General features: G+C 46.7%; 1 protein-coding gene across 1 annotated transcript in view; it reads right to left on the bottom strand.

Annotated features, from left to right (window-relative positions):
- Positions 1-7086: 7086 nt before the first annotated feature.
- Ciapin1 (cytokine induced apoptosis inhibitor 1) overlaps positions 7087-19009 on the bottom strand; it is a 15677-nt gene continuing 3754 nt past the window's right edge. The window contains exons 2-9 of the mRNA XM_020164562.2: positions 18002-18176; positions 17384-17536; positions 15069-15142; positions 13484-13652; positions 11815-11888; positions 10845-10960; positions 8252-8330; positions 7087-7701 (exon numbers count right to left, since the gene is read on the bottom strand). Coding sequence (XP_020020151.2) covers positions 7591-7701; positions 8252-8330; positions 10845-10960; positions 11815-11888; positions 13484-13652; positions 15069-15142; positions 17384-17536; positions 18002-18158 — 933 coding nt within the window. The 5' untranslated portion in view covers positions 18159-18176 and the 3' untranslated portion in view covers positions 7087-7590. The remainder of the gene's footprint in view (positions 7702-8251; positions 8331-10844; positions 10961-11814; positions 11889-13483; positions 13653-15068; positions 15143-17383; positions 17537-18001; positions 18177-19009) is intronic.

Here is a 19009-nt window from a genome sequence, read left to right as displayed (position 1 = left end):
CTGTGGTCCCAGGGCTCCTGACATGGGTGTGAGCTGTCTCCTCCAGCGTGGACCACAGTTACCACCCCAACTTTGAGCCTCCTGGGATTTCCCTTCCTTCTCAGGGGGCTGCAGTGCCCCCTGCCTCTGGGGCAGAGTTCTTTTCCAGCGATGCCTGTGTGTGTCTATCAGTCCTGACTCCTCCATTACACTGAGGGCTCCCTGAGCCATTCTGGAACCTCCATGGGCTCTGAAGAATGGGACAGGAGTCTTTGGGCCCCTCTGCCAAGGTCAGTTCAAGGCTGGAGCGACAGTGGGTAGTGGAGAAAGAATCAGGGACTTTGCATTCCGGGCTTGCCTCACTTACTCAGCAAGCTTGTGTCTTGGACAGTCTGGGACAATCTGCCCTGCATTGTGTCTCTGTGGCTGCGGTCAAGGGAGGGGAGTCCCCTCCTCACATCCCAAGGCTTTTGCCATCTGCTGCCCCCTTGTGGCCAGTCATCTCATCACAGGGCAGATGACAACCCAAGTTCACTTTCCAGTGGGGGTAGAAATAAGACCAACACAGTAACAATAAAGAGGCTGATGCTGGTGACCAACTGGCTTTTCTGGAACCCCAGAGTCCCCTCTGCCACAAAATGGGTTCTCCTCCTGCCCCGACGCCAAGGAGTTTCCCTCGAACAACTGCCTCAGTCTTGGTGGAAAAATACCCTGTGGACCCACAGGGTGGGGGAAGGATGGTTTAGAAAAGGGAGAGGCAAGGAGGAGCTCCTAAGACAGCAGAGAGAGCCAAGGCTGGGGCCAGGGCTGCTGCACCCTGCAGGCCAGAGCCAAAGGATCCTCAGAGTGTGTTTAACCCTGGGCACTGCAAATTCTTCTTAAAAGAGGCAAACTCAGATGACAGAGCTACTGTGGAAGCCTGTGAGGAGGTGGGGAGTAGCCCTAGGACTCCCAAAAGAGAGAGAGAGTAGGGCTTCAAAGCCACCACTGGGCAGGGATGAGGAGAGTCAGGTAGCAGGATGCAGGGTTGAAACCCAAGGGCTCAGTAACAGTGTCAGAGTGCAAGGAGGGTGGGGTGAGATGCTACCATGTCCTCTGGGGCATTTCGAGGAACTGTGGCTTGGAGATCCTAGGATTGCAGAGCAGGGAGAGAGGAAGAAAGAGGAGCAGGCAGTGACAGGTAGACAGTAAAGGGGGCACCAGGTCTACATTATTTTGTTCCTCTCCCACTTCTGAAATAAATCCAGTTCCCTTTCAGAGCTCAGCATAAATGCCATCTCCTCCTGGAGGCCCTTCCTGGTCTCCTTGATTCATCTGATTCCCCCTTACACATACACACCACCACCACCAGCAGCAGCAGCTCCCTGCTGCCACCTGCTAATCTTGGGGGGCCCCTGTTATTATTGCTGCCTTTGGCAGAGGAGGTGGGATAGATTCATCCAATAAGTTCACTGGGAAGCTATTTGGGTCAGGCAGCTCAGTACACAACTCCTTTGCAAGGGGAGGGCATCCTTTGTGCATGGTGGACATTTGATTTGTACATTTCATAAACAGTTCCTCAGGTGGATTCCACAAGGGGCACTAGTGGGGAAAGAAATTTCCCAAGGAGCCCTAACAACTGAGCTTGAAGCATCAGACTTGAGAAGAGGTGGAAATTAAAATTGGTGTGTTACCCCAATTACCCACAAGATGGCGCTCCAACCCTACATAAAACTCCAGATGCTAAGGAGCGCCTTGGTTCCCAGGAGGACATCTGGTTGTGGCTGCACAAGACCTTAATATAGAGTGTCTTCTCCCCAGGGAGCAGGAGCCAGGAAACTACCAAATATGAGGCCTGGGGCTAGCTGTATGGAGAAGGTAAAAATGCTGCTGGGAGCCAGACACTGGTGGCTCACGCCTGTAATCCTAGCTACTCAGGAGGCAGAGATCAGGAGGATTGAGGTTCGAAGCCAACCCCCTGGGGAAATAGTTCACAAGACCCTATCTTGAAAAACCCATCACAGCAAAGGGCTGGCGGAGTGGCTTAAGTGGTAGAGCACCTGGAAAAAAAAATGCCGCTGAGATTTGCAGAGCCACGAACTCCAGGAGGAACTTGGGGAGTGTCAAGAGGACTGGCAGGGCTGTTCTGTGCATTTGTCTATTTGTCATTCATTTATTACAGGGCCAGATGAACACCCAAAGTTGCTTACACTTCTGTGATCTGGCTTTTGTAGGTACTCAAATGTCATTGCAAAGCCAGGCATGGTGGCTCATGTCTGTAGTTCCAGCTTCTTGAGAGGCTGAGGCAGGAAGATTCCTAGAACCCAGGAGTTTGAGATCAGCCAGGCGACATGATGAGATCCAATAGTAATAATGATAATATCCAACCAACCCCAGTCCAGCCCCTACCATCTCCTTTGGGGAACTCTCACACTAAGCCAATATTTCTCCTGCCTTAAACCACCCAGAACCAGGCACCAGACCGCTAGGGGCAGTCCCTGTGGCCTCTGGATCATTCCAGCTCACCAATCCGAAGCTCACTCCCTCCCTGCCCTGCCAGTACCTTCCCCTCGCTCCCCCCTGGCTCCCACTGACCCTAGTGTGTCCCCAGGCCCGGGTGGCAGGGTGCCCTCTTCTCTGGGAAATGCAGATAACAAAAGCTTCTTTCAATGACCTTGGCCTCTGTGTCATCATTCGGTCACCTCCACAAATTCAAATCTTACAGATGCACTTTAGTGTAAGGGGTCAGGACCTGTTCTCAGTCTCTGTTTTGTCTCTGACTGGCTGTGAGACCTCACAGATTGCTTTCCCTTCCTGAGCCTGCTCCTCCACAATGGGCTTGGCCTTCTCTGACTCGTATGCGGGTGGACCCGGTAAAGGGACTCAGTGCTCTGTGGGCTGCTTCTCGCCTCTCACGTTGCCTTAGGGGCAGCAGTTTGCTAAATTGCCAAGCCACGGGAATTCCCCACCCATGCCCTTATCCAGAGCCAACACAGTGACAACAGGGACAAAAAACCCAGTCAAGCAAAAGGACCAGGACCTTGGTAGGAAGTGAGTTTCAATGGATTCCATCAGCATGTGCACACCCATGTTCACAGCAGGATGCTCCCAGTGCCCACAAGGTACAAACAGCCCAGAGTCGACCGCAGATGAATGGCATGGCCATGTGGTGGAATATTATATCACCATAAAAAGGAATGAGGTACTGGTGATAAATTCTACCGCAAGTGAGAATCTGGGATATTGTGCTAAGGTTGTGGGTTGTAGGATGTCATAGGTATGACATGTCAGAAGAGGTAAACAGAGTCACAACACAGAGTGGGGTTTTCTTTTGGGGTGATGAAGATGTTTGGGAACAAGACAGAGGCAGCGTCTGCATAGCACTGTGAATGTACTGAACACTGCTCCGTTGTTCATCCTGTTTATTCACTTTTTTTTTTTTGTGGAACTGGGGTTTGAACTCAAGTCCTTGGGCTTGTTAAGCAGGCTCTCTGCCACTTGAACCCTGCCTCCAGCCCCAGTTGTTTATATTAAATGACTAGTTTTATGTTATGTAAACTTCATCTTAAAAAAGATAAACTAAGCCAGGCACTGGTGGCTCATGCCAGTATTTCTAGCTACTCAGGAGGCACAGATCAGGAGGATCACAGTTTGAGGCCAGCCCTGGAAAACAGTTCACAAGACCCTATCTTGAAAAAAATCCATCACAAAAAAGGGCTGGTGGAGAGGCTTAAGATGTAGGCCCTGAGTTCAAGCCCCAGTATTGCAAAAAAAAAAAGTAAACTATACCCTCTTTCCTATGGAATAAGTCACTGACAGCCCACTGGAGGCTTCTGTCCCTGGAGAGAAATAAGAACTGCCGTGAGAGCTGCACTGTCCCCCGTCCCAACCTCCCACCCCCCCTCCTGTCCTGTCACTGTAACAAGACAGCAATGGCATCAAAGACAGAGAGGGAAGGGAGGGAGAGGATAAGCAATGAGCATGAACCAGAGACTTCTCCACTCTCAAAAAGTCTCACTTCACTCATTTTGGAGCTGAGTTTTGGACCTGGGCCCAAACTCCTGGGCTTCCATGTCAGGTTCAGTCTCTCGCTCCTCTACGCCAAAGAGAGACACTGTGAAGGGCAGAGGAAGGAGGTTTATTACACAGCCCAGGACATGCATGGGAAGAGGCAGAGCGAGCACTCAGCCCATCTTCAGCCATCTTTGGGGCACAGGCAGGCGCTTTAGCCTTAAATACGCAAAGAATTAGGGCAGGGGGCAAAAGTATGCATAGGCAGACAGTCCCAGTCACAGGTGTGTTCCGGTGGTCATTATCTCTTTCCTGGTTCTGGGAGAGGTTCCACAGAAGTTGTTATCGCTTGTCCTGGGAGGGGGGTCTCTGATGTCCCTTCCTTGGGGGTAGTTTCCCCATCCTTCCTTGTAATCATGCTGTTGATAAGTGCTGTCCTTCCTGGTTGCAAGGAGACTGCAGAGAGAATGGCTTAGACAAAGACTGATAGGAAAAAATGAAGGAGAGATACCAAGCTTTTCATTAACATGTGAGCCCAGGTAAGGAGTCAGTGCTTTTCAGCAAAGGCCGCTTAAGTACCTGTTACCGTCCCCTGCACTAAAGAGGCTGAGGTCAGAAGATCAAGAGTTTCAGGTCAGCTGGGAGCTCGTGGCTCACGCCTGAAATCCTAGCTACTTGGGAGGCTGAGATCAGGAGGATCGCAGTTCAAAACCAGCCCAGGCAAATAGTTTGTGAGTCCCTATCTCGAAAAAATCCATCACAAAAAAAGAGATGACGGAGTGGCTCAAGCCCTAAGCGTGCCTGCCTAGCAAGTTTGAGGCCCTGAGTTCAAACCCCAGTACTGCCAAAGGGGAAAAAAAAAAAGAGTTCTAGGTCAGCCTGGGCTATATAGAGACAGAAAAATGAGGGGGAGTAGGGAAAGGGGAGGACAGGGAGGAGGAGGAATAATTCTAATATGCTGTCAGCATTGAACTGCCTACACTAACCACCAAGTGTGCTCCTACCTGGCCACACTTTCACCTGTGTACAGTAGGAGTTTATTTATTTATTTGTTTATTTATTTATTTTTGCAGTACTGGGGTTTGAACTAAGATCCTTCATCTTGAACCACTCCGCCAGCCCTATTTTTGTGAAGGGTTTTTTGACATAGGGTCTCTCGAACTATTTGCCTGGGCTGGTTTGATCCTCCTGATCTCTGCCTCCTGAGTAGACAGAATTACTGACATGAGCCACAGGTGCCCAGCTCAGTAGGGTTTTAGCTTCACCTTCCCCTCACACAAAAATCTCCTTTCCCCCTAACCCCAGAGGCTTCCACGTGGGACCCTCCCTGCAGCCCTACTGAAAGCCACTGTTACAACCAGGGGTAACTGCAGCTCAGGGGGCACCTCGCCCTGGAGGTTTGTGGCTTCATTTGTTCTCCATCTCCTCTTCCACCCTCCAGTTCCAAGGCTCCTGCTCTCGGCCTGTTCCAAGCAACAGTTGTCACCTAACCCCAAGGGTGGCTTGTCCCTGCTGCCCACTCCTTACTGCTTTTGAGTGATTTCAGATGGGGAGGAGGTCCCCTATGTACACTGCCAAGACTTTAGAGTTAAGATAGAAAACAATATTCTCAGCCCTGCCTCAGGCCTACTGCCTCAGACTGTCCAAGACACGAGCCATCTGTTCTTACAAAGGCTTAGATTGAACTCAGTCATAACTGGGACTGGGGTTCTAATATTGTGAGCTTGCATATTGGTGTCTTCCAGTCATAGATACAAGGACCAGCTGTCCCTTCTTGTTTCCTCACTGCAGTCTTGCAGATGGGCTCTGAGGCCCAGATGTGTGCAGCTCACTGCAAGGCCTCTCCCCACCATCCCAGGACACTGACTGAACTGGCTGGCTTCCCTCAGCTGCCAACGGGATCCCCTTAACCACACCAACTCTAGTGTCATCCTTTTTGCCAGCAACAGCAGGGACTCAACAATCAGGAAAAATTGTGGTAACTACCTAGCCCAGGAGCATGTCCTCGTCCTCAACCAGGAGGTTGATGTTTGCTCACCTTTGCAGCTGCAGCAGAAACAACCAATAGCTGTTGGCTCAATAATTATGACAATGCCAAACCATTCTGAGGCTGTTGGTTTCTGGGTACAAATCACCATTTAGCTACTTGACACACCCATGATTATCTGGCTTTCTTGTTCAATTGCTCTGGCACGAGACAAGTGTGGATTTTATCTATTTGTGGGGTGCTGGGGGTTGAACTGAGGGCCTCATACACACTAGGCAAGTGCTTTACTACTGAGCTGCATTCCCCACTCTACGACCTCGGTTTCTGTGGATCCACTTGGATCTCACTAGGTGGTACTCTCTGGAACCCAGGCAGGTCCTCTTCAAGGTCATGTGGTGCTGGCAGAACATAGCTTCCTGCTGTTGCAGGCCTGAGTTCTCCATGACTGTGTGCTGGGGGATGTCCTGAACCTGCATTTTCTTGTGTGGAACTTCACAACTTGGCAACTTCTGCCCAGCTAGCAAGAAAAGCTCTTTGTTCTCCAGTCTCTACAGGATCAACTGACTGGCCTTGCAGTGAGGTCAGGCTTTCAGGTTAACCTTCCTCTTAATCTAACTCCACCAGGGACTTTAATTACACCTGCAAAATCCCTACACTTCTGCCACAGAACCTCCCCAATACCAGAACTGGCCCTCACAGGTCTTGCTCGATCTGGAGGAGGCCACTGGGAACTCTGCCTCCCACTGGGACTTTTAGTCACACCTCTAAACCCAGTGCCAGGGACCAGTGTAAGAAGTAAGCTGAGATTCAAAGCAAGGCTCAGGGAGAGATACCAATCAATACTTTTATTTCTTGGTAAAATATAAAAATCCAGGTTTCCTAAGTCCACACATCTTTCCAAAGACTTGGTGAGATGGATTCCAGGACTGTGTGGTTGGGCATTGAGAACAGGGGGGTTTCCTGCTCAGAATCACTGTTGCTTCAGTATATCCTGCTTCTCCCCAAGTTCTTATCAACCTGCACTCTTCTACAGAAGATGCAAAGGCCTACTCCACAAGGGCACCCCCTTACCCGCGTGCGACAAAAAGAAACTTTCCTGGTCCAAGCTAAGTGCGGATGACTGACGGACGCCACGTGAAAAGATAAGTTTAATACTTATTGGCCTACAGAAAGGATGACAGGACACAGACACTACAGTGGAATGGGGTGAGGTTGGAGACAGGGACAAGGGCGGACCACAGGAACCGGCGAGTGACTCCTTTGGTGCTGAGGCCATGAGATGGCTGGCTCATGGCACCAAGTGCAGTGAGTGAACCAGCACCTGGGAAGCTGGGTCAGCAGCAGCATTATTGAGCTCAGGCCAGAGGAGAGCCTGGAGCTTGTCACAGCATCAGAACTTCACGAGGGGATTCTTCAGGGCACAGCTCTCCTCCTATCTGTGTGTGGGGTGAGAAAGCAGGCCCCTGTTGTTGGGCTGTGGTCTGCTGACACACAGCAGCACTATACAGCACTGCAGTGCCCTCCCTGTAAATAATTTCACAGAGAGAGGAACCCAGGCGGTGAAGGAGCCACAGTGCTGGGCAGGATGGGAGGGACAGGAGTTGGCGGAGGAGAAGCTGTGTCCTGTGGGGACCCTAGTCATCGTGAAGGTTGCTGTTGCTCAGGAGCACCTGCTCCCCGGGTTTGAAGGCTGGCATCCCGAGGTAGGGGCAGCTGGCACAGCGGAAGGCATCGCCCAGGTAGCACTGGGGAAAGAAAACAGGCAGTCATGGAGAAGCCAGGGCCAAAAGGAACAGCTGGGTGCATCTGTAGTTCACTTGGAACGCAAATACTAGTTTCCAAGATCTCTGGTTTCAGGCCGGGTGTGGTGGTTCATGCCAGTAATCCCAACTATTGGGAGGCAGAGATGGAGAAGACTGTGGCTCAAGGCTAGCCAGGACAAGAAGTTAGCAAAATCCCATCCAAAACAAAGCTGGGTTTGAACCCCAGTGTTGCCAAGACTGAGTCAAAACAAAACCCTATGGTGTCATGAAAAGTAATACATAAGTTCCTTAAAAGGCCACCTGTCTATATTCTGAGCAGTTCAAATCGCAGCCCAAGCTCAGATGGCTGAGTAACATCAGGCCACTCTGATGTGGAGACAGAGGGGCAAAAAATAAGATATGAGCCCTCCCTTCAACCTTCAGCGAGAGCCCCTTCCTCATTACCACCTCTACCCGTCCTCCCACTGCCCACAGAACAATGCGTGGACAGCAAATCCCTGAGCCGTGGAGCTCATCTGAGCTCAGCACTTACATTTCCACAGGCTGACTTGGGCTGGGAGCTCTGGCCCTTTGACTTCTCCTTTTCCAGCTCTTCTGCAAGGCCACAGGTGCTGGGGGGATCAGTAGTTAAGTGAGATTTGTCACCCCAGAAACTCCAAATCCCTAACAGTACCAAAATGTGCTCTTTACCAGGGTGTCAAGACAGATGCCATGGGGCCAGGTAGACAACATCAGGGGTGAGGTTGCTGGGAGGCAGTTAAGTGGGGTGGCTGAGAGAGCCAGAGCAGACACCCTGCCTACAGAGGGCAACCATGACTCAGCTTCACTGACTACCCTCGTGGGCAGCAGACCCAGCTTGTCAGAAGAGAAAACAATATGGAGTTTTACTCGAACCCTCCTGATTTGTAAGTGTTGGCAACTTGCACACTTAAAAACATGCCCAAGCTGGGCGTGGTAGGGCATACCAGTGAGCTGCTACATGGTGAGACTATCTCCAAAAATAAAACCAACCAAAAACACCAGTCAACATTTTACCATTCTTTCACCCACTGATAAAACAAATGTAAAACACCCAACCCAGCCACCCAGGTTAAGAACAGACTGCAGGAGGCCCGTGCAACTTCACTTTCCCTCAAAACCCCAAAACTTCAGCACAGACACAAGCCCAGGCAGCCAGAGCCACTGGAATGGAAGAGGCAGTGCTGCATACTGGAAACCTAGGACATGCGGAGGGAGGAAAACCCACTTAACAGATGGGGCATTACTCCTACAATACCTCAAAACCTCAGGAGGCAGAACCAGGAGACCTTCTCAGAGAACCCCAACCAATCTAAGCAGAAAGATGCACAGATCCCGAGTATGGGGCTCCCCACAAGGCCTGCCCAGCTTCCCTTCAATGCAACAACCAACAAACAAATCTACCTAGACACTCAGCTTTTGTCCCCCACTTTTAATCATGAAGAAGGCAGGGGTCCTCAAGTGCCTTAAAATGCCCCTAACAGAGACGACAAGCAGGCATAGTGGCACAAGCCTGTAATTCCAGCACCTGGGAGACAGAGGCAGGAGGACTGTGGTTCTAGACTCTGGAGATCCTGTCTCAAGAAAGCAAAGAGGCAACTTGAAGAAACAGAGACCAAGCAGGGAGGAAAAACTTAGATCTCTTAATATCCTGAAAAGAGAAAACAGGACACTTTTTGTTTTTTAAAGGCAAGAAAAAAAAAGGAAATTTAGATACTAAAAAACATAATAGTAGGAATAAAATAACAGAGGTTTTGGAGAGTAAATGAAAAAAATCTCCCAGAAAAAGGCTCAAGGGAATAATAGAAAATTATAAAAGCAAAGATGTGCAACATTTGAGCCACAGGTTATTCAAAGACAAAACTTACAAACAAAATTAAAAAATATTTCCCAAGACCACAGGCATGGCTTTGTAGACTAAAAAGATGCGCTGGGTGGTTAGTGTGAAAGATTACAAAATGATACCAGGGAAAAGAAAGTTCCACAAGTTTCCAAAATGGAAAAAGACATCTCATGGAAAGGATCAAAGTTATCTGACCTCAGCTATCTTATCAGAACCCTTGGAAGAAAGAAAACAGAATCATCTCCAAAACCACATGAAAAATGATTTCCACCCTAATCTCTACATCCACATTACCAGTCAATTTCAGGAGAAGGAAGATATTTTCACACATACAAAAGTCTAAAAAAAGCCAGGTGCCCGTGGCTCACGCCTGTAATCCTAGCTACTCTGGAGGCAGAGATCAGAGGATTATAGTTTGAAACCAGCCTGGGCAAATAGTTCATGAGACATTATATGGAAAAAACCTGGCACAAAAAAGGGCTGGTGGAGTGGCTCAAGGTGTAGGCCCTGAGTTTAAGCTCCAGTACCACAAAACAAACAAACAAACAAAAACAAGGTCTAAAAACAAAACAAACAAAAAAATCAAAAAGCAAAACTTATCTCCCAAGCAGCTTTTCTAAAAAAGCTACTGGAAAATTTGTTCCACCACACAAGAAACCAACATGGATTACAGGAAACAAAAGCTACCATGAGACAGAGGGGAAAGAGATGCCAATGTGTCAGCTCTGAGACGCAGTCATATGCGAGCTGGACCTGTTGAAGGCTGTCATCATCACAATCCCTGTGGTATATCATGCCATCATTTTACCCAAGGCCAGGCAAGCCAGCCCAGCTGCTGTCCTTGGCTCACCTCAGCTACAGTTCTAGTACTTTCCCCTCCACACTGAGGCTGGGTCAGCTGAAGGCACTCACTTCTGCACTGACCTGCTCCAGAGAGCAGAGCTTGGCTCTGGTGAGCTGAGGGCTCTCTAATTCCCGTTTACTACCTGCATCTCTCTACAACAGTGGCTGCCATCCTAACTGCAGGGTACCCTTTGTTCCCTCCAAACACTCTTCCTACTAAGTTCCCTGGAAGGGGCTTTTGTAGATTCTCCACAAAGCTGAGAGCAAACCAGGACCAAAGAGCTTGCTCAGCTACCTGTTCCTGGGAGCCTTCCAGTAATACATGAACCTGGGCTTTCCCTCACAGGGGCAGTTCCTTGCGAGGAAGTAAGTGACTGTTTGGAGAGTCACACATAGGCGCCCTGCTCATCCTGACACTTACCAGTTCTTGCAGGCCTTCCTCTTTTTCCCATCCCCACATGAAGGAGCCCTCAGAGATGCAGGATCAGGCTTTTTCAAATCTTCTGGATCCAGCAGCTCATCCGAGTCAATGAGATCCTGGAGAGTGTTCAAAGCAGTTAGTGACACAGTCATGGTCTCTTTACTAGAAAGCTGAGATGACCACAGGCTATGAGAACAAAAGCACAGGGTCCTGGGTAAAGAAGGTGCCAATCTGAGCTGCTCTGGGTTCAGAGGTTAATAGTCCACAGGAGATGTGCAAGGATGTAAGGGAGCTGGGAAGTGATTTACATGAGAGAGAGCTCTAAAACTGGCGAGGGCTGTGCAGAAAATATATTCCTGGGCGGGGAGGGGCAAAGGTGTAACAAAGAGAGAAGTATTATACTGAGTACAGAAAGAGTCATGTGGAAAAGGAGTGAAATATTTTCTACAAAACTTCAGAGAAAAAAATAATGATACACATGTGTGCCATTCTTTGTAAATGTGTGGACAATGGGTCTGTAGTCTGTGAGCAGGAACCATGGCCTGTTTTGCTTCCTACTCTATCCCTAGTGCTGCAGAGGTATAGAAAAGAACTTTACTACAGACAGGGCTGATAGAGGACAGAAAGCACTGCCTTTGATGGTGAGCCTTCAGTGACCCTCCCAGAGGAAGGGGTCAATAAACACATTTGAGCTGACACTCTTTTCTGGTTCACATATGTCCACAAGAGTCTTTAACATGTCATGTAAAGTGAGAACAAATCTGTAGAGAAAAGAAATACTAAAAAAAAATCTGAAATGTCACCAACATAAAGTGTCCTTCTAAATCAAAGACACCAGTGACAGGCACAGCCACACTGCTGAGCTTTAAACAGATTTACAACTCAAGTCTGAAAGGCCTCTGGTCTATGGCTGTGCACGGCTATTGCCTGGGCCTGGAAGGGAGCGTGAAAATATCCAGTGCCAACTCACCATGCCCTCGTCCTCCATGGCACTGGCTGAGAGGGTCCAGAGCTTGGCGGTGGCAGGGTCCACAGCAGGTTTCACTGAGTCCAACAATAAAAGAAAAGAAGCTCTGTAACAACAGTCAGAAAAAACTACAAGTACCCATCATACTTTCTGGGGAGACTGTAGACAGTCCTGGCCCCCTTATCACACTAACCGATGTCTCCATTTACTAAGCACTTGCTTTGCACCAGGCACTGCACCAGCACTTCATACACCTTAGCTAACTTACTTCTGGAGCAACTGCAAGGTACTTGTCATTCTAATTTTACACCTGCATGTTAAAACAGGCTTAGACACTTAGGCATGTTAGATAAAGCCACAAGTATAAGTCTGTCTAGTGTTTTTAGCCTATGTTCTACATTGCTTCCTGTTATCTGAGTTTCTATTCCTATAACACAGGCCAAATAGCACTTCCTCTACCTTCTATAGGCATTTTGAGGATTAAATAAGAAATGTGTCAAGGACTTCATAAATCGTAAAATTTTAGCCTCACCTAAACCTATTATATAAGAATACAGGCTCTAGAGCTGCTGGTGGCCAGGTAACAGCAGACATACCTCACACTTCCTGACTTTCTTTCTTTCTTTCTTTTCTTTTTTTGCAGTACCAGGGCTTGAATTCAGAGCCTACACCTTGAGCCATTCCACCAGCCCTTTTTGTGTTAGGTATTTTCAAGATAGGGTCTCACAAATATTTGCCTGGGCTGGTTTTGAACCTCAATCCTCCTGATCTCTGCTTCCTGAGTAGCTAAGATTACACATGTGAGCCACAAGTGCCTGGCTCTGATTTTCTGTCCAGGTGAGGAGAATATAAGGATAGACCTGAGACAGCTGAGGCTGGGGATTCAGCGTGGGTTAATCCTCAAAGGGCTTTAGACAAGTGCACTAACACCACCCCCCCTCCCCGGCCCCAATGATCGCTGTCACAATGGATGTTTAGAACTCCCACAGGGCCAACTGCTCATGCAGAAGGCTCCCACCCTTTTGGAACCATGAATCCAAAGGTTAGATCCCAACATGTTTCCTGAAGATTTAGGCTGGACACAGTCAAAACGGTGCAGTGTGGATGTGCCAGTAAATATCTGTACATGTTTGCATTCCTCACAACTGGGACATAAATCAGGCTTTAAAGGACAGTGAGTGACAGGCAAGACAACAGCTGCAGCAAAGTTTTGTGCACATAATTCTCTGGGCAGGAGAGATATAGTTTTTTGGGTTTTTAAAAATTTTTAAATAGAGGATCTAGTCTAGATGATGTTTCACCTAAATCAGACAAAGTTCTGTGACTACAGCTCTGACAAAAAAACAATGTTAAAAAGCTGACTTTATAGGCATAGGAAAAGTCCTGGTAAAAGGCAGAGGGCCCCTTCTCTGTATCACCATGGCCTCAAGGTCTTCTAGCTGACTTTATCAACTAAACCCATGACTCAGACCTCCAGGATAAGGCAGCCTATGTGTCCCCTGGTTCATAAGAGGGGCTGTACTATGTACTATTTCAGGTTTGGATAATAACATGCCCATGAAAATGACAGAAATTAAAGGACTAATCCTCTAAAAATATTTAGATCACCGGCTCAATTCCTAACATTTCCCCCCAGGCCCTTTCACATGGAATGTCCCCAGGTCAGCCTTACCTGGAGGAGAAGGCTTCTTGGTGATGGAAAGCCTAAGCTGACTGGAAGAACCCACTTCGAAGTTGGGCTTTTTGCCTGTGATTTGAACACAGAGCAGGCCATTACTGCTACAGCCCAAGTGCTCCTGCGCTGACTGCATCTCCTCAGGGCTTAAGGATTCCCGCTGCAGCTGCAATTCAAGACATCCAAGGAATCAGTCCACACTCCTGCCAACAGATGTTTTGCTGTGTCCCCTGGGTAGAGTTAACACTCATCCCTGTATATTAAGTATACGATAGCAGAAGGTAACACATGTCATTTCATGAATTAGACCCTAGGGTCTAATTTTGTCAGAATGTTTGCTTTGAACCTACCCTTTGAAAGTTTTCAAACACTTATAAAATATTAGGTACAAGGTACTATGGTACCATAATGATTATGATTACAGAATCAATCAGACAGGGTCCTGCTGAATAACAGAGGAGCATGCTCACAGTGAAGGCAGTCATGGAACTTTTACCCTGAGAGAGAAGGGGAGGGAAATCCTTCCTATGTTCCCTGGGAAGAAGTAGCAGAGAGTAAAGGCAGGTGCCAACTCCATGTCCAACAATTACTGAATGGCTAAATAAACCAGTCTATAGCCTGCTACATCGTTAATAAAAATGAGAAGAAATATACTAAAGCGGGTAAGAAACTGAAACTATCTAAGGATGGAAAAAAAAGGCTAGTAACTGAACAATGTAGACATATGATCTTATTTACATTAAAAAAAGAAGTATGTAGCTGGGCGAAGTGGCACACACCTATAATTCTAGCATTCAGGAGGTTTTGGGGTAGGAGGATTCAGAGTTCCAGGCCAACCTGTGCTGTATAGTGAGACACTATCTGAAAAGAAAAAAAAAGAAAGAAAGAAACGTGCACACATATGGTGGTAAACACATAGGAAAAAAATTCTGAGAAGTCATACAAAAATGGCTTCGGACGGGTTGGGGGGTTGGGGAGTGTGACAAGGACTGAGACATCACCACTTATTTTCTATATTCTTAATAGAATTTTTATGAGCACTCCTTATTTTAGAATCAAGAACAAAAAAAATCTTACACTTTTAGAAAAAATAAGGGTAGGCTTAAAGAATCTAAAATAGAAACACCTGTTTAATTTGAATGTCTCTACTGAATTGTCAGAAATGCAGTTCTCCCCCAACTTATTCCAGCCTCCCATCACAAGCAGAAGGTTGGTCTAGACAACTGTTTAACCCAGACCTAGGATCTGTGTATACTGAGATGAACGGAAGCAGCAGGGCACCTGCTCTCTGCTCTCCCTTGAAAACACAGCCACCACCACCACTAAGTAAGTACATGAGAGACCAGATCAAGCCACGCCCACAGACCCAGCTGCCTCTCTAAGGGAGATCTACTTCAGGTTTCTTCTTGGAGGCATCACATACTTCTCCTGGACGGCAAGTGTCAACTTGTTTCCTACTTCTGAGCAACACTGGTCACCTCTTCCTCCTCTCTCCTCCCCTCCTCCTGTCTGACAAGCAGCCTCCTGGTTTGGTCACCCAATGTCTAAATTCCCAGCAAAGAAAAGCCATCTATGCACGTACCTCTTTTACTTCCACGAGGCCAGAAAGAGTCAGGGCTGAACACAGTTTAGGTGCTGTCTTCACTTTGTTGTTAACTGCCAAGAGAGAATCCCAATTAATAGCTTCCCAGGTCAAAGCAGGAAAAACAATAGAGGCTCTAACCTGAGTGGGTCAGCAGGCATTCCAACAATAACATAACCTGTCTAATGCATATTTAGTTCAGCGATAGTATTTTAATTTAACTTGAAAATCTTTTTGTTGAAAGGGCTCTCACCTATGCTGGTAAATATTATAATCCCATTATTATTGTTTCTTATCACTCTGCTGTTTGGAAACAATGAATGTTATAAACTGCAAAATGCACAGAAATACAAGTATTCTTTCTATAAAATTCTGCCAGAGACAATGTACTTAGTGACCCAAGGCTTAAGTTTCTAGCAAAGAATGCCAATGTCTATTGTATACATCATGAGGTCATAGTTTCAAATAAATAATGAATGCTTTTATTTACTTCAGAACACATTCCTTTTTATCATTTTGTTTCATGAAATACAGTCAGCCACTTTTTTTGGTGGCAATGGCGTTTGAACTCAAGGCCTTGACCTTCCTAGGCAAGCATCTTCCCATTTGAGCCATACTTCCAGGCTTTTTTGATTTTTTTTTTTGGATAGGGTATTGATTTTTGCCTGGCCCAGTCTAGCCCACAATCCTCCATCTTAGCTGGGGTCACAGATGCAAACTACCCTGCCCAGCTTGTTTGTTAAGATGGGTCTTGCTAACTTTTGCCTGGGCTGGCCTCAAACTCTAGATCTTCCTGCCTCAGCCTTGCAGGTGCTGGAATTACAGGAATGCATCACCACACCCAGCAAAACAGTCACATTTTGAATCAAAGTCTAGTGCTAACAATCCAGAACTGAATGACTCTGACAGCTACACTGCTAAACAAAAAAGAGGTTTTTAATCTCTTGGACACTGTCATTAGTTTAATGAGTCAAGAATTACCTCTTCACTCTCAAGACTTCTAGCTGTTATTATTAAGCTCTTTATTTTGAAATAACTATAGATTCACAGGAACCTGGGAATTCAGGGAGGTCCATACATCCTTCATCTCATTTTCCCTCACGTAACAAACATCTCCCACAATGTGAAGATCAGGAAATTGAATACTACCCCTTTATAGCCATACACACCTCCTCTAGCCCCTGGCAATCACTAATCTGATTTCTGTTGCCGTAATTCTGTTATTTTAAGAAAATGATAAGCTGGGTGCTGGTGGAGCACACCTGTAATCCCAGCTACTTAGGGAGCAAAGATCAGGACGACTGTGATTCAAAGCCAGCCCAGGCAAACGTGAATGTGAAACCCTATCTCAAAAATATCCAGCACAAAAAGGGGCTGGCAGAATGGCTCAAGTAGTAGAGTGCCTGCCTAGCAAGTTTGAGGCCCAGAGTTCAAACTCCAGTACTGGGGGGAAAAAAAAAGAATTATATAGCATAGAACCTTTTTGAGACAGGGTCTCTCTATGTAGCATGTAGCACAGCCAGTCTTGAACTCCCCGTCCTCCTGCCTCTACCTCCATAGTGCTGTGATTACACATGTGCCACCATGGCCATCTCAGCATGGAACATTTTGAGAATGGCTTTTTTCTCTCTGTACACTTCTCTTGAGATCTACCCTTCCAAGAGCTAGGATTACAGGTGTGTGCCACCTTGCCCTGCTAAGTTTGCTCTGTTCTTATTTTTTATTTATTTTTTTGCTTTGGTATTTTTGAGATAGGATCTCACTTTTTTTTATTGCTGTTTAATGCCCAGGCTGGCCTGGATCATGATCTGCCTGCCACTGGGCCAAGCATTTCTGTATTTTGTTTTTTTGGCAGTACTAGGGTTTGAACTCAGGGCCTCACACTTGCCAGTTCTCTACCACTTGAGCCTCCCCCCTGGCCCATGCACCCAAGTTTAATTGAGTGAGATGGTGTCTCACTAACTTTTTGCCCAGCCAGGCCTTAAAGTGATCCTATCTCTGCCTCTCTAGCAGTTAAGATTACAGGCACGGGCCACCACACCTGGCTAAGTATGCTCCTTTATATTGCTGCATCATTTTCCATGTTATGGATATGTCAAAGTTTAACTTTTACCTGTTGAATGACTCCACCATTTTTTAGGCAGTAGTTTCTTTCTACTTTCCTACCTAATGAGTCAACTAAAGACCACAATTTCTTTAGTTCTATTGTTTCAGATTTTGACAATAACTTATTGTTCCTACAATATCTCTGGCTCAGAGAAATGTAGTAAGCCCAAACCTTGTCAAACTCTGGTCTTTCAAGGAAGATGGCTTACCTATATCGGTCTCTACTGGTTCTTTCAGAAAAAGACAACCTCCAGGCCGAAGGATCCGGGCCATCTCAGCCAGAACCTCAGCACTATGCAGAGCAGTGCTTCCTGGGACTACTCCTGACAAAATAACATCGAAGGTGGATTCCTTGTGGGCAGCTGAAAAGAAGGAAGACTCTCATCAGCAATCACCTAAGCCAAGAAACAATCTCCTAACAACCCCAAATCCCCAAGAAGGCAACAGGCCTCACCCCAGGAGAATAAGCCCCAACCTGGTTGATAGCACTGTTAAACCACCATTGCTAGCAAAGCGCCAGGAAGGCTCTGCTCTGATCTCTCTGACTTACTTATTTTATATTTTTTCATATGATCAGGGAAAGAAGGGAAAAGGAAGCTGGAAGAAGAGTAGTTTTTTTTGTTTTGTTTTGTTTTTAAAAAGGAACAAGAACATACAGAAATCAATTACACTCCTAAGTCCACTATACCTCAACTGAAAGACAACAGGGTGACCAAGACTGCTTTCCTGTGCCACTTGAAACTAAAACAGAGATGAAGGCACTGAAGGCACGAAGCTCCCATCAAAACCCCTCCAAACCTGTGAAGACGATGAGGGTGGGGACTTACACTGCAGCAGCTGGTTGATGTTTTCCACAGACACTCGGCCCTCACTGCCAGTTAGCACTTGAAGTTTATCCACCATATCTTTCAGGGCCTCCACTGGGGATGACTGATCCCAGACCACTGCAACGACCTGCCCAGCTGAGATCCCAAAGTCTGCCATCGTGCAGTGCTGACGGACCTAAAAGCAATGGGTAAGAGGGAACAAAGACTGAGGAGAGACAACAGAGCAACTGAATCCGTGGACTATCTACCCAGATACGATTAGAATCATTACACCAAGGAATGCTGACATCACAAATCTTAGTGTAGATGCTTGAGTCTGAATAAATGAAACCTCCTCACCACTTCATAATCCCAGCATTACCAGACAAAGCTGTTGTGGAGACTCCTGACAGGGCAGAGTCAAGAAAAGTGGGTAGAGTCAAATAAAGAGGTTGGAGGCAGAAAGATTATTTTCTCTTTGAGCAGACATAAAAACAAAGGGCATTAATTAGGCAGAAGTGTGACTCAGCAAAGGAGGTAAATAAATTGATAGACATAACCAAACCTCAGCTTAGTGTTTTTAAAAAAGAGACAATACACTTAAATTTTGATATTTTCCCTATCATCAAAATATGAAAATTCAATTCCATTGAATGTACAATGATTGATGGTATCTATTATGTTTTCACCATTTAAGGTTAGCCCAGACTATCACACATCTTACACACATTATCTCAATAGACAGCTTTATCCCACAGACCAGCTTTACACTACATGTTATTCCCAGTTTACAGATGGGAAACAAGGCAGCTAACACTGTGCAAGTCACACAAGCTGTTAAGTGCTGTGTGAATAAAGGGCTGGGGTTTGAATCCAAATCAATCTGAATGTAGAGCCCACGCAATAACCATGGAAACTTCCCTGCAAGAGTCAGCTTTATCTCCTACTTGACAGGCAGCTGAGATGAGGTGCTGACCATGAAATGAGGTCAAGAGATAGCACTCTGTTCAGCTCTCCCTTCCTTAAACA

This window comes from Castor canadensis, chromosome 15 (assembly GCF_047511655.1).
Source record: "Castor canadensis chromosome 15, mCasCan1.hap1v2, whole genome shotgun sequence".
Taxonomy (NCBI): domain Eukaryota; kingdom Metazoa; phylum Chordata; class Mammalia; order Rodentia; family Castoridae; genus Castor; species Castor canadensis.
This window is presented reverse-complemented; position numbering and strand designations above follow the sequence as displayed.